General features: G+C 39.1%; 3 protein-coding genes across 3 annotated transcripts in view; all 3 read left to right on the forward strand.

The window, feature by feature from the left end:
- The first annotated feature begins 1,724 nt into the window (after positions 1 to 1,724).
- On the forward strand, positions 1,725 to 6,039 carry tsen34 (TSEN34 tRNA splicing endonuclease subunit). Its single transcript, XM_063004870.1, has 4 exons — positions 1,725 to 2,320; positions 3,455 to 3,596; positions 4,400 to 4,675; positions 5,357 to 6,039. The coding sequence occupies exons 1-4, from the start codon at positions 1,988 to 1,990 to the stop codon at positions 5,560 to 5,562; spliced, it is 957 nt and encodes a 318-aa protein (XP_062860940.1). The 5' UTR covers positions 1,725 to 1,987; the 3' UTR covers positions 5,563 to 6,039.
- A 1,240-nt stretch (positions 6,040 to 7,279) lies between these two features.
- bcl7bb (BAF chromatin remodeling complex subunit BCL7B b) lies at positions 7,280 to 11,308 on the forward strand. The gene is made up of 6 exons (XM_063004871.1): positions 7,280 to 7,428; positions 9,447 to 9,522; positions 9,599 to 9,701; positions 9,868 to 10,041; positions 10,425 to 10,501; positions 10,601 to 11,308. The coding sequence occupies exons 1-6, from the start codon at positions 7,337 to 7,339 to the stop codon at positions 10,652 to 10,654; spliced, it is 576 nt and encodes a 191-aa protein (XP_062860941.1). The 5' UTR covers positions 7,280 to 7,336; the 3' UTR covers positions 10,655 to 11,308.
- Positions 11,309 to 14,305: 2,997 nt separating this feature from the next.
- baz1b (bromodomain adjacent to zinc finger domain, 1B) overlaps positions 14,306 to 25,528 on the forward strand; it is a 28,907-nt gene continuing 17,684 nt past the window's right edge. Inside the window, exons 1-6 of the mRNA XM_063004293.1 lie at positions 14,306 to 15,085; positions 18,022 to 18,138; positions 20,533 to 20,677; positions 20,854 to 21,043; positions 22,436 to 22,755; positions 25,133 to 25,321. Of these exons, the coding sequence (XP_062860363.1) occupies positions 14,967 to 15,085; positions 18,022 to 18,138; positions 20,533 to 20,677; positions 20,854 to 21,043; positions 22,436 to 22,755; positions 25,133 to 25,321 (1,080 nt within the window). The 5' untranslated portion in view covers positions 14,306 to 14,966. The remainder of the gene's footprint in view (positions 15,086 to 18,021; positions 18,139 to 20,532; positions 20,678 to 20,853; positions 21,044 to 22,435; positions 22,756 to 25,132; positions 25,322 to 25,528) is intronic.

Genomic DNA, 25,528 nt, shown 5'->3' on the forward strand with positions numbered 1-25,528 from the left:
ACTCTCCTGGGCATGGAGTTTACCAGAGCTTCACAGGTTGCCACTGGAATGCTTTTCCACTCCTCCATGACGACATCACGGAGCTGGCGGATATTCGAGACTTTGCGCTCCTCCACCTTCCGCTTGAGGATGCCCCAAAGATGTTCTATTGGGTTTAGGTCTGGAGACATGCTTGGCCAGTCCATCACCTTTACCCTCAGCCTCTTCAATAAAGCAGTGGTCGTCTTATAGGTTTGTTTGGGGTCATTATCATGCTGGAACACTGCCCTGCGACCCAGTTTCCGGAGGGAGGGGATCATGCTCTGCTTCAGTATTTCACAGTACATATTGGAGTTCATGTGTCCCTCAATGAAATGTAACTCCCCAACACCTGCTGCACTCATGCAGCCCCAGACCATGGCATTCCCACCACCATGCTTGACTGTAGGCATGACACACTTATCTTTGTACTCCTCACCTGATTGCTGCCACACATGCTTGAGACCATCTGAACCAAACAAATTAATCTTGGTCTCATCAGACCATAGGACATGGTTCCAGTAATCCATGTCCTTTGTTGACATGTCTTCAGCAAACTGTTTGCGGGCTTTCTTGTGTAGAGACTTCAGAAGAGGCTTCCTTCTGGGGTGACAGCCATGCAGACCAATTTGATGTAGTGTGCGGCGTATGGTCTGAGCACTGACAGGCTGACCCCCCACCTTTTCAATCTCTGCAGCAATGCTGACAGCACTCCTGCGCCTATCTTTCAAAGACAGCAGTTGGATGTGACGCTGAGCACGTGCACTCAGCTTCTTTGGACGACCAACGCGAGGTCTGTTCTGAGTGGACCCTGCTCTTTTAAAACGCTGGATGATCTTGGCCACTGTGCTGCAGCTCAGTTTCAGGGTGTTGGCAATCTTCTTGTAGCCTTGGCCATCTTCATGTAGTGCAACAATTCGTCTTTTAAGATCCTCAGAGAGTTCTTTGCCATGAGGTGCCATGTTGGAACTTTCAGTGACCAGTATGAGAGAGTGTGAGAGCTGTACTACTAAATTGAACACACCTGCTCCCTATGCACACCTGAGACCTAGTAACACTAACAAATCACATGACATTTTGGAGGGAAAATGACAAGCAGTGCTCAATTTGGACATTTAGGGGTGTAGTCTCTTAGGGGTGTACTCACTTTTGTTGCCGGTGGTTAAGACATTAATGGCTGTATATTGAGTTATTTTGAGGGAAGAATAAATTTACACTGTTATATAAGCTGCACACAGACTACTTTTCATTGTGTCAAAGTGTCATTTTGTCAGTGTTGTCCCATGAAAAGATATACTTAAATATCTGCAGAAATGTGAGGGGTGTACTCACTTTTGTGATACACTGTATATATATATATATATATATATACAGTGTGTGTGAGACAGAGTATGTGTGTGTAAATGTCATATTAATTTGATGTCTGTATGTAGTACTACAAATGACATGTGTACACACACACATATATACATACATACATACGTACATATGAACATATCGTGGACATATCATATTAATCTGATGTCTGTATGTAGTATTCTATAGAACATATGTACACACACACACACACACACACACACACACACACACACACACACACACACACACACACACACACAGGCTTTTATTTTGATATCTTGAAGCACAGCTTTATGGTTCTTTGAGCCCATTGGTTAAAATACCGACATGATCTTAGGCTGAAACACACTAACACGGACATAAACAAATGCTGAGTGTAATATGTGTTTAAAATTCTAATTTGGTGGTATTCAAATTATTATAATAAAAAAATCGACAATCTGACCTGTGTTTATTAGATTAGATTTTAGTTTAAAACAACATGCGGGAGACTGAAGCTCCACATGTTTGCCATGTGAGAACCATCACACATGCTTATGTATAAACTGCAGTTAGTTCAGGGTGAATAAAACACACAGATATTATTATTATTATTATTATAACACTGATCATGGATGTCAGTGACCAGCAGCAGACCACACAACCTGACACCCAGCCGAATCTTAATAAAGAAGATGATAAAAGCAGTGAGTGTATGGACACAATGTCTAAACCTGCTCGTCAGACTGTTAACATTGATCTGTGTGGATCCACGCCTCTCCTGTGGAAGGTATCAGATATTAAACAGTGCAGGGAGGAGGTGGGGGTGATCGGGGCTCTGGTGGGCTCTCTGGCCAGGCAGCCCAGGCAGAATGTGAGGATGGGAAGACCGCTGGAGATCCTGCAGGAGGAGGCACAGCTGCTGCTGCAGACGGGAAGAGCCACTGCTACAGTACACACACCGGTATGACTGTCTTCAACTTTGTGGTGTCTATCTTTAAACCTGCACAGCACCACATCATTTATTATTTTTGTTAATATGTTGTTGATGCTGCTCAGCTCCAGGGATATGGGTTTGATACTCACCTATAATTACTATCTCTGTAGAGTTTGCCACGATCCTCCTGTGTCCAGATACTTTGGTTTCATTTCACCTTCCAAACCATACCAGTAAACGTTTTGGCTACTAAATTGTCTCTAGGTGTTACTAAGTGAAGGGAGAGTGAATCCCTGTGATGGTTTAGGGCAGGGTTTTTTAAACTTTGTTTCAAGCGAACACAAACAATGCATCGTACTGTCTGTAGAGGCTGCTCCCACTGTGGTTTACAAGATGTAACATAAAGCCTCCACAAGGGGGCGATCACGTATAAGTTTTTTAAATTATTATTATTATAAAAAAAAAATTTCCGGCTCACGACCCACCTAAGGGTCACGACCCAACTTACACCCAGTGTTTACAGCATAGGACTCACAACAGTTCTGTTCAGCCAAAGGGTCGTACTGGGGAACTCATAAGCGTATCATAAAAAGTAAAACACTAATTAAAAGGGTAGAAATACAGCCTGAGAATGGGACCAATCCATTGCAGGGTACTACACATAGGTATTTACACATAGGTGTATTCAAGTGCTAAATCAGATCACACACTTGCATGTTTTAGGACTCTAAAGATATGTGGCAACAACTTTAACTGCCACCCTATCATGACCCCTGTTTAAATACTTGTTTATGGTAGTTGCTACAGATACAGTAGAGAGGAATCGATCAAGACTAAATATACGGGTTAGCTTTAGTTTATGAGCTGAGTCAGGTGTGTTAACATAAAAATGTTTTTAATAAGCAGCTCATGAAGTAAACTATAAAACTACTAAATGATTTACCCAGACTCAACTATTTATCATCCAGCTCAGAATTAACTTCAGCAAAATATTGGTGACTTCCTCAATGCGAAACTGGTCACAGTACATGTTTTACCACCAACAATTACATCTTCTTAGGAGAACTAAGACAAGTGTGGTGTTTGTGGAATAGAAAATACAAGTATGTCTAGTTTCACATGTGAGCACTTTGGCTCAAGTGTGAATCTTATTTTGCACAGGTGTCTGAAAGTAAAGAAAGTCATTCGAAAGCTGTTGAGATGTACCAGGCCATTTCTGAGCGCAGCTATAAGGAGCAGTGTGCTCTCGCTCTTCAGGACAAGAAAGCTGTACTGCACAGAGTGATGCAGGAGAAACAGAAGGGTGAGTGAGAATCTACAGTGTTTTCCACTGATTTAAAATATACTACACTTAAAAAAGAACTACACTGTACTGTACTTTTTTGTTTTTATTTTCTTTCAACTGCTACTGTATTTAAGGTCGCTACAACAGATGGTTGGCATACCAGGCTTGGCACAGTTTTTATGCAGGATTCCCTTCCTGACACAACCCTTCTACTGTATATTTATCCAGGGGACTGGCACTGGATATTATCTTGGGACTGGCACTTAGAGCGCACTGACAAGTGGCTAGGTCCCCCTACCTCTGGAGTGACCTCTATTTGATCTTTTCAGCTATAACATATCAGCAACCTTTCTCAGAAGGGCTTCTCACAGGACTTTGATGCATGTCTGTGGGAATTTGTGCCCATTCAGTTGAAAGAGTATTTGTATGGCTGGGCACTGATGTTGGTCAAGAAACTCTCGAATGATGTTCTAGTTCATTCCAAAGCTGTTTACTGGGGCTGAGGTCAGGGCTATGTGCAGGCCACTGGAGTTCAGTCATGCTGGAACAGTAAAGGGTCTTTCCTAAACTGGTGTTGCAAGCATAGTTAGAAGCATATATTTTATGTAAAAATGTACATATAATTTGTACAAATTCCTTTAAATAACTGATTTATACGTCCCAAATATTGATTTATATGATTTGAATGCCATAACCACACTGTACTGTACTATAAGCTTATTTTTCCAGAACAGATCATTGATAAATGTGTCTGTGTGTGTGTAAAAGTTGCATTTAGGTTCTAATGAAACAGATACTGTTCTCTGTATTTTGTTACAAAGATCACTCAAGTAACGAGGAGCAGGCCGTAAGAGAGCGTCTTGAATCTCTGGAGAAAAACTTCTCATTTCCGCGCTCTGCCATGCTGGTCCAGCTCTGCACAGCCCGTGCTGGTTACAGTCACTGCCCTGAGGAACGGGAGTTCTTGGCTGCTGATGGGTCGATGCCTAAAGACGAACGTTTGCAGACGAGATTCCTTGTTTACAGGGATCTGAGACGGAAGGGCTTCTACCTGACCTCTGCAGGGAAATTTGGAGGAGACTATCTGGTGTATCCAGGTGAGATGATAATGGAAAGGTTTTAGAAATGTCTTATATGTTTAATATATTCATTATAGACCTGTCAGGGGTCTATTTTTGACCCACCACGACTCAGACCAAAATAAAGTGGTTGGTTTATTGCATATATAGTGGATTCAAAAAGTATTTTGAACCCCTGGAGTTTTTGCACCTTTGTTTGTTGTGGATTTAATTTCAAATGGATATAATTGCAGTTTTTACCCATCGGTCTATATCTAATCATCTGTAGAGTTCTCCCAAATTAATGCAAAATCAAAAACTGAAATCTTTTATTCACAAAAGTATTCAGACCCCTTGATGTGATACTCCAGATTGGGATCAGGTGCATCTTGTTTGCTTTAATTATCATTGAGCTGTGTCTAGAACTTAGGTCCACCTCTTTGTAGAATTATTAGACATACAAACCCAATTTTCAGAATAGTTGGGCTATTTTAAAATGCAATAAAACATTTAACAGACAAAAGTAAAAAAGGCAGCTGTTTTCACTGACCAACCCATTATTCATTATGCAAACATAATCAAATGTATGGTTTAGTTTTTACTATGAATCACTAATGCACCCCAAAACCTACAGGAAATCGGATTATGTAGCTATATTTTGAGATAAGAAGTGTATGAGTTGATCATAATTAAGTATTGATTGCTATTGTTTTCCTCCAGGTGATCCACTGCGTTACCATGCACACTTTATTGCATTGTGCTTGTCTATGGATGAACAGTCTCCCCTCTATGATATTTTAACGATAGCACGTCTGGGTTCAAACGTGAAGAAGACTGTGCTGCTGTGCTCACCACATGAACCCGGCGACAGTGGAGAGGACAGTCAGGTTGTGTATTCATCTCTGCAGTGGAGTGGAATGATGTAACATACAGTTTAAAGGTGGATTTATGAAGAACTATTAAGAAACATCCAACAGTGACAGAGGAGCGTTAACCTTCAGTTACTTGATTATGCATTTTTTTAAAGACATTTTGATTATTGTTTAGAAAAATAAAACGTGATTCTATCATGGTGTCTATGCGCACACTTTTATTTGTTTCTATGTATACTGTAAACAGTGATTTAGCTGTTTAGGTTTGAGGTGGGTTTGGAAGAATTGCAGAATCTACACCATAGACAAGGAGAAAATCCAGAGTATCCTGAGGAAGAATGGATATGGACCAGAACAAACCAAACTTCTTATGAATACCAACTAGACGCAAGGATCATATACATGTCTCTGAGACGTAATGCAGATAATAAAGCTGAAACTCACATCTGCATGATTTTTAGATTTAGTCTGTATGCCTAATGAATGATTAAACCAACTGTATTTTGGTTTCAGGTAGAACTTTTCCTACAGTGGTGCTTATTTACAGCATTAAATTTGGCATGTACAATGCACAATAATAATATAGTTTACAGTAATTATAAAGAAACATTTTAAAATGTGGCTGGTGGCTAAATGCTGGATGTATCTTATTATTATTATTAGTATCGTCTTCTACATATAAACTAGAATAATTAAATTAAAGTGATATATCAATTCCTGGACAGTGCTTGGGGGTGTGTTCTTCTATTAAACTAGGCACTGTTCCGAATGCAATCGTGCATTTGCACCCTCGAGGGCTTGCACACCAATTATTTAATCATATGCACACTTGGACAAAAGGAAGACAGGGTTTATAGTGGTAAATGTACCTAGAAGTGGTTTGTCTTAGTTTTATTGATGTAATATTGTTTTATTTAAACATCTAAAATCATTCAGTGTGGTGAAATGCATTCATAAAGTGGGCAATTACTTTTTTTTTACACAACTGTACAATAATGCAGCCCACAGGACCAGCCTTTATACACTGTCTTGACCTGGCTGACAAAACGCTTTGTAAAATATGCATATGGTATTATTTACATTTTACTCCCCATATCTGTGTGGGTTATCCACGGGAGCTCCGGTTTCCTCCCACAGTCCAAAGACGTGCAAGTGAGGTAAATTGGAGATACGAAATTGTCCATGACTGTGTTTGACATTAAACTTGTAAACTGATGAATCTTGTGTAAAGATTAACTATCGTTTCTGTCATGAATGTAACCAAAGTGTAAAACATGACGTTAAAATCCTAATAAACAAACAAATAATTAAATGGGCGGCACGGTGGCTCGGTGGGTAACACTGTCGCCTCACAGCAAGAAGGTCCTGGGTTCGATCCCCAGGTGGAGCGATCCGGGTCCCTTCTGTGTGGAGTTCGCATGTTCTCCCCGTGTCTCCGGGTTTCCTCCAACAGTCCAAAGACGTGCAAGTGAGGTGAATTGGAGATACAAAATTGTCCATGACTGTTTGACATTGAACTTTGCGTATTTGTGTTTGATTTTAACTAAATAGAACATTATCTAGTGTCTATTACTGACATTAATTGTGTTCATGGATTCTGGGTGCTTATCTGACTCCAGGTAGGGGGTAACCCTCACATTTTAGGCACTTTATTCAGGCATTACAACTCACTAACCTCTTAATTTAAGTGGCGCTAAAGTAGAGGGAGCAGAAAGTGGGCGGATTATGAAATCTCGCGAGATTAAGAATAGTAGCTGTGAAATCTCATCGAGCTGAAAGCAGCAGGAATAGAGACAGATCTGTAAAAGTCATATAATAACTCATCAACATGTCCGGACGGTCAGTGCGAGCCGAGACGAGGAGTCGTGCTAAAGATGACATTAAAAAAGTCATGGCGGCCATAGAAAGAGTCCGTAGATGGTAAGATGAAGAATTAAAACGCGCTTTAATTTGTTTCTGCTTGAACGAAAACACAAACTTCAATGTGGCCTGTGGGCGGGGACAGTTTTTTTGACTGACGGGTTTATAATTGAGAGCTGACCAATAAGAAGACGAATTCTAAACGTCATGTAAAAGAGGGCGGGTCTTGCGAGAGTCCGTCTCTAATGCGCAGTGCAGTTTGATTCCACGAATTCCTGAATCGACTCTTTAGTGACGTTACATATTATGGGAATCAATTGTGCAGATTCAAAGATTCGATTCCACATTTACATTTACATTTACATGTTTATCCAAAGCGACTTACATTTGTGACAGTATACAGTCTGAGCAATTGAGGATTAGGGGTTCAGCAGTGGCAACCTGGCAGAGGTGGGGCTTGAACCGACAACCTTCTGATTACTAGTCCAGTACCTTTTTTTTATATAATTATTTAGCAGCATTGCGATGGGTATGGGTGATTCTAGAAAGTATTGGTTGGTATGAGGATTCTACAAATTATTATATTAATTATATTCATTTGAAGGTCATGTTTTTACACACTTTGGTTACATTCATGACAGAAACCGTAGTTACTCATTACACAAGATTCATCAGTTCACAAGTTTAATGTCAAACAGTCATGGACAATTTAGTGTCTCCAATTCACCTCACTTGCACGTCTTTGGACTGTCGGAGGAAACCGGAGCTCCCGGAGGAAACCCACACAGACACGGGGAGAACATGCAAATTCCACTCAGAAAGGACCCGGACCGCCCCACCTGGGGATCGAACCCAGGACCTTCTTGCTGTGAGGCAACAGTGCTACCCACTTAGTCACCGTGCCACCTTGTTCGGTATTTAGAAGATGCTTTTTATCAAAAGCGACTTCCATTTGTGACAGTATACAATCTGAGCAATTGAGGATTAGGGGTCCAACAGTGGCAACCTGGCAGAAGTGGGGCTTGAATCGGCAACCTTCTGATTACTAGTCCAGTACCTTTTTTTATATAATTATTTAGCAGCATTGCGATGGGTATGGGTGATTCTAGAAAGCATTGGTTGGTATGGGGATTCTACAAATTATTATATTAATTAATTAATTAATTATATTAATTTTATGCATTTATTAGGATTTTAACATCATGTTTTACACTTTGGTTACATTCATGACAGGAACGGTAGTTACTCATTACACAAGATTCCTCAGTTCACAAGTTTAATGTCAAACACAGTCATGGACAATTTAGTATCTCCAATTCACCTCACTTGCACGTCTTTGGACTGTCGGAGGAAACCGGAGCTCCAGGAGGAAACCCACGCAGACTCGGGGAGCACATGCAAACTTCAAACAGAAAGGACCCGGACCGCTCCACCTGGGAATCGAATCCAGTCACGTGAGGCGACAGTGCTACCCGTTGAGCCACCGTGCCTTAAAAAATGTGATTTATTTAATTTATGCTATGTTAATAAAGAATATAAAACTTGGCTGCCATCTATTTCCAGATTAGGATTATTAGTTCTTGGTTTCTGTGTACTATGCGTTTCATTGTATATATTAATGTAAATATTTAAATATTTGTTTTCTTTAAAATGTCTATTTTATATTTACTTTAATTCATATTCAAATGCTCCTTTTCCATGTTATCATATATAATAGAGTATATAGTGCTATACACAAAACATTTACATTTTCAGCATTTAGCAGACCTCTTTATCCAAAGCAACGTGCAGTACTGTTACAGTATACAGTCAATTGAGGGTTAAGAGCCTTGCTCAAGGGCCCAACATCTGTGGAATCAGTAAAACGATGTTCACATGTGTTTATGGCAAGTGTAAATGTATGTCTATTTTTAATAACCTTTTCTCCTCGTATTCAGTGCATCAGTGCAATATTACATTGTTTTATACATTGTGTAATCAGTTGTTACCTTTACAGTAACAAACGTGCACTGAACAGTTGTCATCTATTTGTTATCTATTTGTAAATGCATATCATGTGTGTTTACTTTTTTCTATAGGGAGAAGAAGTGGGTAACGGTGGGTGATACATCTTTACGGATCTTTAAATGGGTTCCTGTAACAGAAACTAAACAGGTATGAGCACTTTTATATACATGTTTAGGTGATTGTAAGCAAGCTATTTAGTGAGATTCATTATTATTTCTGGCAGATATTTAAAGCTAAAGGTTCAGGAGGTGCTATACGAGAACTGAAGGGTTTACCTACTGATGTGGTGTTGGAGAATGCTCGCTCAGTTTTATTGGATTTCCAAGGTAATGCACTTGAAAAGGCTAGACACGTAACCTGAGGTAAAAAAAAGCTTAATGTGGCATAATGTTCCAAGTAAATAGAACAAAAATCACTTCATGCAAATCTTGTTTATGCTAATCTAGTTCAGTCTTCACCATTTTGCTTTGTTTCTTTGATCTTGGTTAACAGATGACAACAGTAATCAGAGTTTTATGTCGGACGTTTATCAGTCCAATAACAAAGTGGACAGCAGCAGTAACTCGAGTCCACAGCATGCCAGCGGGGCAGTGAGCCCTACTCACACTTCCTACTTTCGCACAGAGGACTCACAGCCACCAACTCTGGGACAGGAGACCATGGAGGGTAAGACGTAATTTATATACTATTGTCTATGTTGAAACAACATCTGTTGTAGTTTTGATTGGGACGTTGAAACGGACATGAATGCTGTGCAGTTTCTACCTTTTTAACCATAAGTCTTAAAAGACAAAAGATCCTGTTTCTTTCCCTCTGTATGATGGTAATGAAATAAACACACATTTACAAATAGTGATAAAGCTTGGTTTATGTTATTGACAAATTATTTATTTAAACAAGCTTACCTTGAAATGTAGTCAAGCTTGCATCCTCTACTGAAGACATCAAATTGCATCCCAAATTGTAGTAGTAGTTTGTAACCTAAGTAGTTTGGTGGTGTATGCTCATTTCTTATGCATAAAATAACTTTATTGTCTCATCATTTACAGTGCCATCAGTGACCAGAAGTGTTACAGATGAACCACCCACTTTAATAAAAGAGGATTTGCTGCCTCTGTCTGCACAGGTACTTCACAGTATCCTACACACACATTTTAGTATAGTACATGTTAATAGTTCTTTTTAAATAATAATTTAATAATGTTTGACTTTATTGTTGTTACAGGAGGATGAGGATGTCATGATTGCTCCACCATTGAAAAGAATTTGCACAGAATAAATGCAAAGTTAGCTGCATAGCGATAATCACAGCCCAGATGGGAACCTTGTACTGAACTGGACAGTCACATTGTCTGTGGGCTGTATTTACATTTGAAAAAGGGAGAAAAAGGAAGAAATATTCACCAAAACTCACTGGTGTTTAAAACTATTATGACAAATCTTTTAAAAAAACTGTATAATGCTTGGAATCGCATTTTGGGTTTTTTCCCAAAGGGTTTACATTTGTACTACAGAAATAGTAACTTGAAACGAAAGCAGTTAGTGTTATATGTTGTGAAAACAGCCCAAAGTTGAAAGAATTTTTCAGTATTGTGTCATGACACACTGTATATATGTTTTTTTTTTTTTTAAATACCTACTAATTTGCATCAGCTTCCGTTTGTTGCTGCATTTTTATTGCATGTGTTGCTTATTTGTTTTACTTTGTATGTCTTGATTAACGGCTGCAACAAAATGAAATTAAATTGAACAATTTGAGCTTGACAAATTTATCTTGGATATGAACTCATGTCTTTTATTATAAGCAACCCCCCCCCATGGGGAAGCATATAAAAGAAGTCAAGCACTGCAAGTATGAAGGTCTTTACATTTTACATTTTGAATTTTTCACTTATTTGTAGGAATATTTTGCAATAATAAAGGATGACAAAGATTTGAGTCTGTTTTACTGTCTCACAATATCACTGTTTACAAAAGCATTACAGTATCAAAATTAAGCATGTCAGAAATTTTTTAGCTGGTGGACAAACCTTAGTGTTGTACTTTTAGTCCTTAGTGTTCACATGTACCATAATAATATGATTAATTTTAGATTATGGCAGTAATCTGATTATCCGAATGGTCTTGCAGACACACTATTAATGTCATATTTAAATTATTAATAAGATGAGTAAGATGCCTCTATTTCTGAACAGTAATGGGTGTATATTCAGCATGGTCACAACTGTTGTACACACACAGTGGAGGAATGTTCTGCATGGTGCTGTTTAACTTGGTGTCTATAGCGTACTGTCTGGAACATAATGCATGTATATGTATATAATTTAAAACGTTTAATGCTATTACATAACACAAGAAATCTATTAAACGTTAAACTACTGTATAAGTTTACATCATTCTAAGGTTAGAGACTATCCCAGCTAACAAAATTACGTTCTGAGAACGTTCCCCAAACGTTCCATTTTGGTTGTGGGAACGTTGCATTGGAATGTTCTCTCAATGTTATTTTGTCCAGTTTTCTTGATGTTCTCAGAACGTTTTTTTTAGTTATGAAAACGTTCATAGAACCTAAACATCATTTGCAACCATAATTTATCGTTCTGGGAACGTTGTCTTGGAATGTTCTAAGAACATTTTAAATAAGGTCCTCTGAACGTTCCCTTAACGTTCCATATTAGAACGTTCCTTCAACGTTATTTTGTCAGTTTTTTGTCAGTTTTCTTACTATTCTCAAGACATTTAATACAAGTTAAAGAACATACACAAAAACATTTTTAAATGATTTAAATGTTACTTTAACATAACTACAGATAATGTTAATCCAGGACAATGTTAATCCCTCTGTCTCTGTGATATATTGGATGAAGGAGATTACACATTTATTCTCCACACACACACACACACACACACACACATTCATGCTTCCAACCCGTTACATGTGCATTCACTTAGTAATTCTATCGTCATTATCTTATATAGTCATTAAGTATTTACTGCCACCTTCTAACCATTAACTAACTTACAGTTATATATCACCAAATACAATTCTAATATACTACAGCCCTGAACCCCCCCAACCCCCTCAGACATTACCATTCATTAAAAAAAATATCTGAATCACTCTGATAACAATTGCTATGACGATTTAATTCAAACAATTCATGTGATAATACTGACATAAACGGAGGCAAAATCAATGCAAACAAATTTATTTTAAAACATGTTTTATCATCATCAATCAAATTCAATTGAATGAACCAAAAATTAAAAAAGAAAAATCCCTCAATTTTTCTATCCATTATAAACTAAAGTAAAATCAGTTAGAATATATTGTATTTATTATATGTTATTATTATTATCATCATCATCAAGAAAAAAAACAATTCAGGTAGTAATTCAGGGCGTCTCTGCATTCTCCACCTGCAAAGTAAACAAAGAGGTTTTTTTAAGTATTTCTGCATATTTATCAGTACATGTAAAACATTTGACACTGTTACCAAGTAATTCTGGGCAGCTAAAATACAAAGCTTCCTTGAAGTTATGTTGCAGTCTTTAATTTAATTTAATTTAATTTAATTTAAGTCTTCAATGTGCAAGAAGTGTCTGTGGCTCTTTTTTAATGGTTGAATTACTCGTATGTGTGATTTTACAGTGAAAATCGTGAATTAGCATTATTTCATGAGGAACATGGCGGTATTTAATATGCCATAAAATAATTAAACAGCCAGCTTGATTAAACAAAATTAAGAAGGGAAATTATACTAGTGTTGTGGATGTTTTAATATTTATTTAAATATTGTTTTTTTTTGTAAATATTGTTTCTGTTTTTGTATTTTAAATAATCCAACTAAGCAATTAATCAAAAACATAATCACCAGATTGATTAGGAAAATAATCGTTAGTTGCAACCCAACATGTGAAGTGAAGCATTTTTGTTTTGTGCAAACACGTTAGTTTAGGATTATAAACTGTTCAGACAAATGTAGGATATATGTCACATTAAAGCTACGGAGAAAAAAAAGACTAATTAGTGAAAAAAATCTTTTTATCTAATTAATCTTCTTTTTACTGAGAATAGTCCACCGGGTAAAAGTGTCAGTATAAGAGTTGTAGTGTGTAATGTGAGTTACACTTGATAAATTACAACTTGTTTGGGAGCAATTTGATGAATATTGATGAAATTTGATAAAAGCTATTGAAGTTATTAATATGCTGAATACTTTAAATGCTATTGAAGTTATGAATAAAAAGTCTGATGTCAAAGAATGGCAAAGTGTTGTCTTACATCTGTGAAAGTCACAACACCTGTAACCTTGACTTGTTTTGAGTTATGAGATCTGCAGTATCGCACACCACTAGAGTCTGGGCGGCACGGTGGCTCGGTGGGTAGGACTGTCGCCTTATAGCAAGAAGGTCCTGGGTCCGATCCCCAGGTGGGGCGGTCCGGGTCCTTTCTGTGTGGAGTTTGCATGTTCTCCCCGTGTCTGCGTGGGTTTCCTCCGGGAGCTCCGGTTTCCTCCCACAGTCCAAAGACGTGCAAGTGGAGACACTAAATTGTCCATTACAAATGTGTTCGATGTGAACTTGTTAATACTGTTCCTGTCATGAATGTAACCAAGAGTGTAAACCACTAGTCTGGCGTTGCTAAAATCCCATAATGCACTGCAGCAGGTTAGTGTCTTAAAAGTAGTCTAGTGTGTGTAGTGTGTAGAGAACTGAAAGTTTGGCTTCATTTTGGACGCGGCCCTCTGTCCGAATCCTGGGCGTCGACTATGCGATTGACGTGCACGTTGACGAATCACAGTCCTTCATTTCGAGCGCTCTGGGTGCGGTTAGCCAATGGTGGCTTTGGTAGGCGGGACAAAGGTGAGCGATTCGGCGCGCTGCCGGTGGGAGTTTTCGGGCTCAGAGACGCGGGGAGGAAATGTTGCCGGTAGGCTCCGATCTCCCGCCATTTCTTCAACCGGACACTTTATCCTATTTGCTTCTGCGACGGATGATCTCGGATCCGCGGTGAATCTGGATTTCGGAAGAGCGCCATGCACGCGTTCCTAACGCACTGGTGATTAAGCAAGCGCTCGAGCTAAGTGCGCACGCTCAGAGGATTTAGAAAGCGCGCGCGCGCCATAGTGCCCAGAGTTTAGCTCCTCGCTACCGGGCCGCGACTCACCGAAACTCGGCGTCTTTTTACTCCCTCAGACGCGCTGCGTGCGGTTCTTTATAGAGCAGACGGACGGATTATGGTAAACTCATAAAAGTCGGGCGGATTGAAGAATCAGAAGATCAATCTATTGCCTGAAGCGTCACTGTTATTGTTATTTAAGCTGAGCTAGGCTAGGCTAGGCTAGGCTAACTCGGTGAAGCTAACCGTGTGTGTGTGTGTGTGTGTTGATGTCGGGAAACGGCGCTTTGTCTAAGCTAAGCTAAGCTAAGCTAGGCTAACTCAGTGTAGCTAACCGTATGTGTGTGTGTTGATGTCGGGAAACGGCGCTTTGTCTCTCAGCTCTGTCTGTTATCGGATTACATGTTCTCGCTGCCCTTGGTTTTAACACAACGTACGACTGAGATTTAGTGATTAATAAACTGCCGGGATGGCGCCGCTGCTCGGACGGAAGCCGTATCCGCTGGCTAAGCCGCCTGCCGAAGATCCCAACCCGGGAGAGCCGCTGTACATCATCCCTCACACCAAGGAGGCCTTCACCAACAAAGAGTATCCTTCTGCTAGCTAGCACCTAGGCTAACCAGTTAGTTAGCACTGTAGCTAGCGTCGGAGTGCACACTAGTATAGTAGTCGTGTCGTGTCGTGTCGTACTCTCATCTTTGCACCTTGAGAGCTAATCTAGACTAGACTTCTTTATTCACTCATTAGGTTTATATAAATCAAATGTGTATTTTTATTAGTTACAGGTGCTCTGTTAACTGTTTGTTCCGGGATCATGAAATGACGATAAGATAAGATGTAGATAAGATAAGCTAGCCTTTTATTATCCCAAAGGGGGGGATTTGTAGCTTTACAGCAGCTTTCAAGAATATAAAGATATAAAAGTGTTTATACACGTATTAACAATTAGGAATGTAAGCATATATAATAACAAAATAATAAAATGTATCGCACGTTCACTTAAAATCAGTGCAGATATCAGAATCAGACTTTATTGGCCAAGTATGCTCACACACACACACACACACACACACTTCACACATTCATACCTGTAAACAGTTAGCATGTGTAATTCACATTATGGGTTAAAGGTGCAGAGTTCTGTGCAGTATAAAAACTATAATATATATACTATATATAAATAAGAAATGAAAGTGAAAGACCAGTGTGAGCAATGGTGCGAGATATAGAACCAGGTGAATTGTTTGACAATGTTCCCAAACATTGTCTGGAACATGATGCATGTATGCATATGTATATAATTTAAAAACGTTTAATGCTATTAAATGACACAAGAAATCTATTAACTATGAATCTGAGCTATAAGTTCACATCATGCTGAGGTTAGAGACTATGTTGAATGATATTATACCACTGGTGATTCGTCGTGGGTTGTTACACGCTAGATGTTTGTTCTTTGTTGTATTTATTGTTGTATGTATTCGTAAGTGCACTTTAAATCATTTTTACAAAGTTTTTTAACACGGATTTGAGATGGTTTCTACATAATTTTGCATAACAACCTTGTAACAACATAAACTCGTTGATTAGGATTGAACTAAACAGCATTTGTCAGTTATAGTACTCGACTGTGTTCGTTTTATAGATTTTAAATGTATACAGATTTGTCCTTGACGGTCTTTTTATTTCATCACGGATGAATAGTGGTGCCACCACAAATATGATTTAACACGATAGGATAGAAATAGAATATAACCTAGTGATCGGCGTACTGTGACGTACATAGTTCAGTAGTTCGGAGTCACTTCGTGGTTTAGGTCCTGTTTATTTGTTGGACCTTCCTCCGGTGCTACACTCCATCCCGGAGTTTAAGGTCGTCGGACGCTGGTCTCCTGGCTGTTCCCGGGTTTAGGCGGTCGTTCTTTTAGTGTTGCTGCCCCTTCACTCTGGGACTCTCTTCCTTCCTCTCTACGTTCCACTTCCTCTCTCTCTGAATTTAAAGACTTTTCTCACTTCATCTTCTGCTATTTCTGTGTGATTGTTTCTTTTGTATGTAAAGCGACCTTGGGTTTTGTGAAAGGCGCTATATAGGTGTAACTTATTATTATATTATTACTTGAGTAGTTGCCACTGTTGGGCCCTTGAGCAAGGCCCTTAACCCCTAATTGCTTAGGCAATATACCGTCACAGTACTGTAAGTCGCTTTGGATAAATGCCGATAACTTAAACAAATGTGTTTGGACCTTAGGTTCTTTACTAAGTTGTACAGACAATTGCAAGCTTATAACATTTTACAGTTAGGGTTCATAACGTTTTGACACAACTGGACGCATGATAAGCATATCAATTCATCTTGCTCATGGCTTCTAATGGTTTAAAAGCGTTGTTTTCATCACGTCACAGCAGCCGACACACTTTAAAGCGTGACTTCAAAACGAATATTCATAGGAAAGCTGTGACCTTGTCTTTACACTACACGTAAGAGATTGGATTGTGTCGTCTCGGGCGAATAGTGCTCCATCCAAAACTGTAAGATAATTTATCTTAAATGATAACATTAACACATTGTGCGTGGCGAAAGAAAACAGCTCTAACTGTGCGACGAGTACTACTAATAAAAAAAAAAACCCCAGCACACTAAAACGGTATTTAAAAATCCCAACAACACTGCTGCACCTAGTACACTCGTACCAGGACACCACCAGGGCAGTGGTAGCTCAACAGCAGCGTTCAGGAGGTTGCCGGAAGTCGCTTCGGTAAATGCCGTAAATGTGACTCGCACGATTATGTGATTACCCTGCTGGTGTCCTTGATGACGTGTTCTCTCTGTGTGTAGGATACGAATACACATGCAGGTAGTTCAGTGTACTGTAAATGTCACAGCGTGTTCAATTCAAGGTCGTGACATGGTGTTGGAGGATGTGGCGTGCAAGAACTGAAGCAGTGATTACGTTTATGATATCCGGCTACATCAGTCTGGATAGTAGTATTTTTCGCGTAGAACGACAACACGTGTTTAACGGAATACAGAGAATTGTGGAACGTGTAAACATTCATGTTGATTGACGCCTGACTTGTACCTGTCAAACTACTTACTACTATAATTTTATGTCCTGGATAATTTGCACTAAAGCAAAGTCTGTCTAGAAATGCCTAAACGTATAAGGAGATATTTTAAGCTGTTTAGTTTTCTCTGTTGGTCTTAATATTTTACTAAAGTTCTGAAAGTTTTATGAAGAATAAATGTAGAATTATTCCAACTAAAACAAACAACAAAAATGTAATAAATTGCATAAAAAATGCACCTCTCTCAATACTGTTGGTATTTTTAGCAGTATCTTATACTGTGTGTTATATTGATGGCTAAAACAGTTGCTTCAAGTGTTAATACTACATATATGTGACGATCTAAGACAGAACAGAGGCAGCAGACTATCATGAGCAAAGGTTTCATGCCTTTATTTTATTATGTGAAGTGATCGTATTTCCTTTTCTGCACCGTGGTTCCTTAACTTTCGGTTCAGAGAGTACGAGGCCCGAATGCAGAAGTACAGCGAGCGTGTCTGGACGTGCAAGAGCACAGGCAGCAGCCAGCTTACGCACCTGGAGGCCTGGGAGGAAGAGCAGGAGGTCACCGAGCTGTGAGTCTTACATACGTAATAAATGAATGAGTTATATAATTGGTGTTCAGTTAGAGCTGCTACTTGATTTATTCGCTTGTTAGGTGTGACGTCACGCGTCATTTACGGGGCCGAACGAACCTAATCGCAAACGCAAACAACTATGGCTAAACCTGTGAACCTTTATAAATATATATTGTAAGATCCATATTGCACTAATTGTAATGATCTATGTTTATTATCATGAATATTTTCTGTTTGGTTAAAGAATACTTATTTGAGGAGACTTGGTATTTCAGCTATTGATGATTTTTCCTGGTAATCAGTGTATGCTGTTATTCATTAGTCCTCTTCGGTGGAGCCTGCGGGGGGGGGGGGCAGAATTCTAATTGCAACAGATTTATGATCGTAGTTTTGTTTGTTAGACGCCAATTGCGAACATAGTGAGTTTTTATAAGAAACTTGGATTAACGGATGAGTCAATGTAAGAAGAAAGTTAAAATAAATTCTGTTTGTGGGAAACTTAAGGAACTCGTGTTGCTGTCGTTGGAAATTGGATTTACGAACATTACCCGAGTCATAAATGTCTATCTAGTCCTTCTCAATAGCGGTCTGGACGAGAAAAGGTCTTATTATATACATATATTATATATATATTAGAAACATACATTAAGATACAAATAAGACAAGATGTGCAGAACACTAGTGCACTTCAGGTGATCTGAATATCATAAAGTTCAGGTCATTATTTCATTAAGCGCTCATATTTTTAATTCATTACATGAAAACTAACATTTCTAACTCTTTGGTTTTACTTTTAATCAGTATAGCTTATAGCTTATATAGTAAAAATACAGAATCTCACATTATTATATGAAATAAAAAAAAAATAAAAAGCTTGAAACACGTGTAATGAATATACTGTACAATGACAGTTTACCTTTTTACATTGAATTATGAACAAAAATATTACTTCATGATATCTAATCGCAAGGAAAGCGGTAAAAAGACAGTTGGGTATTTTTTTTCCCCGACTCGGACCTGTTGAAGCGGTACGGGCACACAGCGCTGTGGCATACTGAAAATACGAGGGACTCGGCCAACTTGGCCCCGGATGTGACGCATCATAAGGTCGACGCGTCGCCACTTAACAAGCGGATACCTACAGTAATTGTCGTATTAATCAGTGATTGATATGATGCCAGCTGGTGACTTCTGTGTCTATGGATAAAAGTTTACATGTTAAAAAGTAAATACAATATGAAATACAAGCCTCTTGTCGAGGTCAGACAGAAAACCCAAACTGCCACCGCATGCCAGGCACAATTTTGGTCAGATGCAGTTAAAAAAAAAAAAGCACAGAAAACAGAACAGAATTAGATCTTTATAATACTGGAAGCTGCTGGACTCAACACGATCGAGTCAGCTTTATTTTACTGTCGGCTTAAGAGACGGTTGTGCAAGACGGAAACCCTTCACGTTACGAAACAACGTGCTGTTAATCATAGGGCTGGGAACTGCGTAGGGCTGGGATCTTTTTTCTGTACAATATCTTTTTATCTCTTTTAGTGCAAAATATTTTTGTAAAATAATATATATATTTTTTCTCTTTAGTGCAATAATACATATGCTGCTGTTTTTGCTAATGTCTTGCCTTTTGCCTATGCCCTGTTATGTTTACTTGTGTTGAATGATGTCTGTCCTCCCTTGTGTCATTTCCTTCGGGATCAATAAAGTGTTGTCTGCTTTTCAGACTTCCAAACAGTATTTTATATAGAAACATGAGTTTAAATATTTAAAGAGTTGAAATTAAAACACTTTTGCAGTAACCTACTGAAACTAAAGTGGAAAACATAGGCATGAAGGTTCTGTGTGTCGATCATGTTCAAGTCTTTCATGAGAACCCTCGTGCTTGATGTACAGTATAATGCAGGATGTTTATGGCTCCCTCTACTGGTAGTGAAGACAATGACTGATCAATAACGTTTCCATAACAACTGATCCTTTTGATCTTAGTGTTTGATTTTGAGTACAGAATCTTAGACAATGTGTACGGGTTAAAATTTGATCCTATAAAGTGCCAGATTTTAATGTAATTTTCCTTCTGAATGAGGGCGGCACGGTGGTTAAGTGGGTAGCACTGTCGCCTCACGGCAAGAAGGTCCGGGTCCTTTCTGTGTAGTTTGCATGTTCTCCCCGTGTCCGTGTGGGTTTCCTCCCACATTCCAAAGACGTGCAAGTGAGGTGAATTGGAGATACTAAATTGTCCATGACTGTGTTCGATATAACCTCGTGTATTGAGTAGCTACCGTTCCTGTCATGAATGTAACCAAAGTGTAAAACATGACGTTTAAAATGCTAATAAATAAAATCTTTACTGAATGTTAAGGCATGGGTGTCTTTGTTTTGTCCTAGGCTCCAGGAAGAATACCCTGTGTGGTTTGAGAAGCCAGTCCTAGAGATCGTGCACCACAACACGTTGTCTCTAGACAAACTGGTGGAAAAGGCCTGGTTAGAGGTCCTTACTAAATTCGCCGTGGGCGAGGAGTGCGACTTTCTGGTAAGAATCGACTTTTATAATGGACTGACTCTCTATCTTGCTTCGGTCATTTATTATTATTATGATTATGATTATTATTATGATTATTATTATTATTATTAATATTAATATTATTATTATTAATATTAATATTAATATTTATTATTTATTATTTATTAAATCTCTTCTAATCTCAGCTGGGAAAAGATAAAAGTCTGCGGGTGAAGGTGGTGAAGATCCATCCGCTGGAAGCCGCGCAGGAGGAACAGACGGAAAAAAAGTTGGAGGGAGCTTGCGACTCCCCCTCTAGTGACAAAGAGAATGCCAGCCAGGAGAACCAGAAGAAAGAGCCGCCCAAAGAGGAGGAGAACAGAAGGGAGAGCCTCTGTAAGTCACCACGTGTTGTTTAGCAACTCGTTTTAGGACGCACATGGTTTTTTAGTTGAATACTTTTAGGGAAATGTAAAGGCTGTCAAATTAAAAGTGCCCTGAAGGTGGTGCTATTTCGCAAGTTAAGAACAGAATGCTATTATACATACAGTAGGTGGATGCTTTCTTTATTCTTCCTGAGGGAAATTATTGAAATGATACCATTATTATTAAACTATTATAGAGCAATATATAGCATTAGTCTCTGTAGTCAGATATAAATTTACAAATACTTTGTCTTTTGTCTAAACCCTGCCAGTTAAGCTTTGCCTGGTGGCCCAAAAGGGTTGATGATTGGGCTTGAACCGGCAGATCAGCATTTTTATTTGAAATTTGAATATACAAAGTAATATTGGCTCATACCTTTTTTAAGCTTTTATTTTACTGCTTTTACGGCCCTTCTTCATGCAACCATCCTTATTTTTATCTGGACTTGGGGAGAGCGCACAAGCGCACCTTCCAGTGGCTATGCTGTACATTTACGTTTTCGGGCATTTAGCAGAAGCTTTTATCCAAAGTGACCAGTGATGGCATAGTTACCTTGAAAAAGTAATCTGATTACTGATTACTCCTTTAAAAAGTAACTTAGTTACTTTATGGATTACAATTTAGATTACAAGTTACTTTAACAAATTTTAATTTTCTTTCAAGAATATGATACAGACTGACCGACACTATTACGCTAAATCAGCATTGAAAATTGACTTTACTTTTAATAGCCTTCTACAATGCTGGAGCTTCTTAAAACGGAAGATTTTCTTTTAAATAGAAGTGTTATTTACCTGCTATTAAATTGTTTTCCAACCAAATCCGCCCAATTAGGCGGATAATCGCCCAATCTGGCGACACTGGAATGCGCAGAGCCAGCTGACGCTTTTACTCGTAGCGCGCCACGAATACTCACTACTAAATAGTACTACTGTACTTCTGTAATGGTGTTGGGGGTTGACATTGATGTTGAGTGTATTACTGCACTGTTTTGGTGAAGAACTATGGTTACAGACCGTCAGTGAAAGTGACTTACAATTATGACTGAACACGATTTTGAACAATTGAGGGTTAAGGGCCGTGCTCAGGGGCCCAACAGTGGCAACTCGGTGGTGGTGCGGTTTGAACCGGCAACCTTCCGATTACTAATCCAGTTACCTTAACCACCGAGCCATCGCTGCCCCTGTACGTCACTACGCCGTTGTCGCTCTGCATCGGTTGGTTGCACAGATGGGTCAGTTTTCTCTAATGCCCTTCGTCTCATGTTGCTCGAGCAGACTAGCTCCTGGTAATGTCACGATGATGTCAGTCCAGCTTATTCTCCGTCTACTGGACGCGATTTGACCATTTCGTTTCCGGCAGGTGATCGGGCGCGTCGCTCCCCCAGGAAACTTCCCACCACTGTGAAGGAGGAGAAGAAGAAATGGGCGATGCCTAAATTCCTACCCCACAAATACGACGTAAAGCTCCTGGACGAGGACAAAGTGATCAGCGACGTCCCCGCCGACAGCCTGTTCAGATCGGAGAGGCCCCCTAATAAAGAGATCATGCGCTACTTCATCAGGCACTACGCGCTCAGGCTGGGCATGGGAGAGAGCGCCCCCTGGGTGGTGGAGGACGAGCTGGTGAAAAAGTTTAATCTGCCCAGCAAGTTCAGCGACTTCCTTCTGGATCCGTATAAGGTAGCGTGGTTCACTAAACGGTTTAAACGACTTTAAAAACAGGTGTTAACCTTTTATTCACTCTTTTTGGACCTGTGATGAAATCAAGGTGCATATAGCTACACAGTGGAACCTCGACTTACGAGTTTAATTCGTTCTGTGAACGAGCTGGTATATCGAATCAAATTTCCCCATTAAAGTGAATTGAAACGCTATTAATCCGTTCCAGCCCCCCAAAAACCACACCGATTTTTTTTGTTACGTGTCTTTAAATAAGAAAAATGTACTTTATTAATAACAAATAATGTATAAAAAAATAATAATACATAATAAAAGAGAATGTAAAGAAATAAACTGGTTTTATTACGTGTATTTACCTTAAAAATCAGACGAAGGTGCTGGCGGGGGTGGAGATTGGCGGAGGAAGTTGGGGGGGGAGTGTTTCATTTCGTGCTCTATCACTTAACTTACTCGCTACACACTTAATGCTACAATATACAGTCGAATCCGGTCAATCGGACCAGCCGCTTATTCGGACCGAATCCTAAAGTACCGAAACAAATCCTATCATGTACAGTACAGGCCAAAAGTTTGGACACACCTTCTCATTCCTGTGGTTTTTCTTAATTTTTTTTAAATGTTCTACATTGTAGATTAATACTAAAGACGTCCAAACTATGAAGGAACACATATGGAATTATGTAGTAAACAAAAAAGTGTTAAACAAACCAGAATATGTTTTATATTTTAGATTCTTTAAAGTAGCCATCTTTTGCTTTAATGACAGATTTGCACACTCTTTGAAATTTTCTCAACCAGCTTTATTAGGTCTCCACCTGGAATGGTTTTCAATGAATGTTTGTGCCTTGTCTAGAGTGAATTTTTGGAATTTGTTGCTTTTTTAATGTGTTTGAGACCATCAGTTGGGTTGTGCAGAGGTAGAGTTGGTAAAATATAAAACATATTCTGGTTTGTTTAACACTTTTTGGTTCACTACATAATTCTTCATAGTTTGGATGTCTTCAGTATTAATCTACAATGTAGAAAATAAAAATAATCAAGAAAAAACATTGAAGAGAAGGTGTGTCCAAACTTTTGGCCTGTACTGTACGTGTGATGTTATTCGCTTATTTGGACCAAAATTCCGTTTAATCGGACCAAAGAACGTGAGCGCGAATAAGAAAGAGAAGCCACAAGTCGCCGCTTGGAGCGGATGCGAAGCGGGTCAGCGAGGTATGGGAGGATTCCTGGGCTCCCCGGGAGAATTTGTGCTTTTATCGGAGGTCAGGAGGGAAATGAAGGCAGTCCCATTGCTGCGTTAGATGTTTGTGGTGATTTTGTTCCAAGTGCAGTCCGTCACGAGAACGCGTCAGATCACACTGGATAAGTTCTTCAAACGTTGACTGGAATTTAGTAAGAACTTTTTTTTGTGTTATGCTTCGCATGCCGAGTACCTATACATCATTTTTCAATGAACAAAGTTCGTAAGCAACAGTAGTTCTTGTTTGTACGTTCGCTATACGTGTATATCGCACAATAAAGGTTTAATAAACATTTAATATGTTACATCAATTAGGACCAAAACGATCGCGTCCCGATGTGGTCCGATTAACCGGATTCGACTGTATTGCTAAATTTAACTTACACACTATGCTACACTTTATCGCTAAACTTAATTGCTACTTAAAAAAAACAAAAAAACAATAATATTTTAATCTTAATCTTCTTCTTCACTGACTTTTGGCTTTTTCGCCACACTTTCCTCGCTTTCACTTGCTTGTATGGCAAGATAACCAGGTGAGCGGAACGCTCGCCGGGCTACCTAGTGGCGGGTGGCGTGAGCTCGCTCGTAACTCGGATATCGGCTCGTATCACGAGGCAAAAAATCGACCAGGTGACGGCTCGCATCTCGGAAAATTCGTAAGTTGGGTCACTCGTAAGTCAAGGTTCCACTGTACAAGAAATTCTACATATACAGTTCACACTATGCCCTAAGTTATACCCGCTCTATGGCCAATTAGAAGCTACATTTGATTACAATGCTAGACAGGTATTCACCCTGTTGGTCTTTATTGCAAAAAAAATATATTTTACTTGTTCGGTCTACTCCTCGGGTCTCATCACTGAATGGACTGAAGTTCTGGAATTGGAATTATATTGGTAATCTTTCCTAATTAGGGTTCGATTGTTTTACTTACTTGGGTTTTTCTTGCTCCCCTTTGATGTTTCTTTATAAAAGAACATTTTATTGTTGTCTATTATACTTTATCTACAAATGTGCGTACATGTGTTATCTGACGTGCGTCTTAATAAAAAGTTAACAAACAAAAACGGCTTGCTGTCCACTGTTGATGTGATTCATTCTGTTCTTTTAATATCACCTTGTATATGTACTCAGTTTCTGGCAGAAAATCCTTCATCCAAGAGAAAGAGTCTGAGCTCTCCCGAAGGAAAACCCAACAAGAAGCTGAAGACGTCAGATGATCCGGACGGCATCGGTGAAAAAGGAGAGAAGGAGAAAAAGAAGAGAAAAAAGCGAGACTCTCTGAACATGCCCCTGAGCCCAACACTCTGGGCTAATATGCAGGTACGGTCTGGGCTAATAAAGTGCACGTTGTTGGTGAGAATATTGGTAAGACGGTCACAGATTTTTGGTAAGCCGCTGATACCACATAGAAACTCTCATCCCTGTTTTTCTTTTTAATGTGGTTGACCCAGCTTATGTAAATTGTATTATTAACAAACGATGAATGAAAAAGTACCTGTTAACAGCATGGCAACCATTGAAAATAGT

This window comes from Trichomycterus rosablanca, chromosome 11 (assembly GCF_030014385.1).
Source record: "Trichomycterus rosablanca isolate fTriRos1 chromosome 11, fTriRos1.hap1, whole genome shotgun sequence".
In the NCBI taxonomy this organism is placed as follows: domain Eukaryota; kingdom Metazoa; phylum Chordata; class Actinopteri; order Siluriformes; family Trichomycteridae; genus Trichomycterus; species Trichomycterus rosablanca.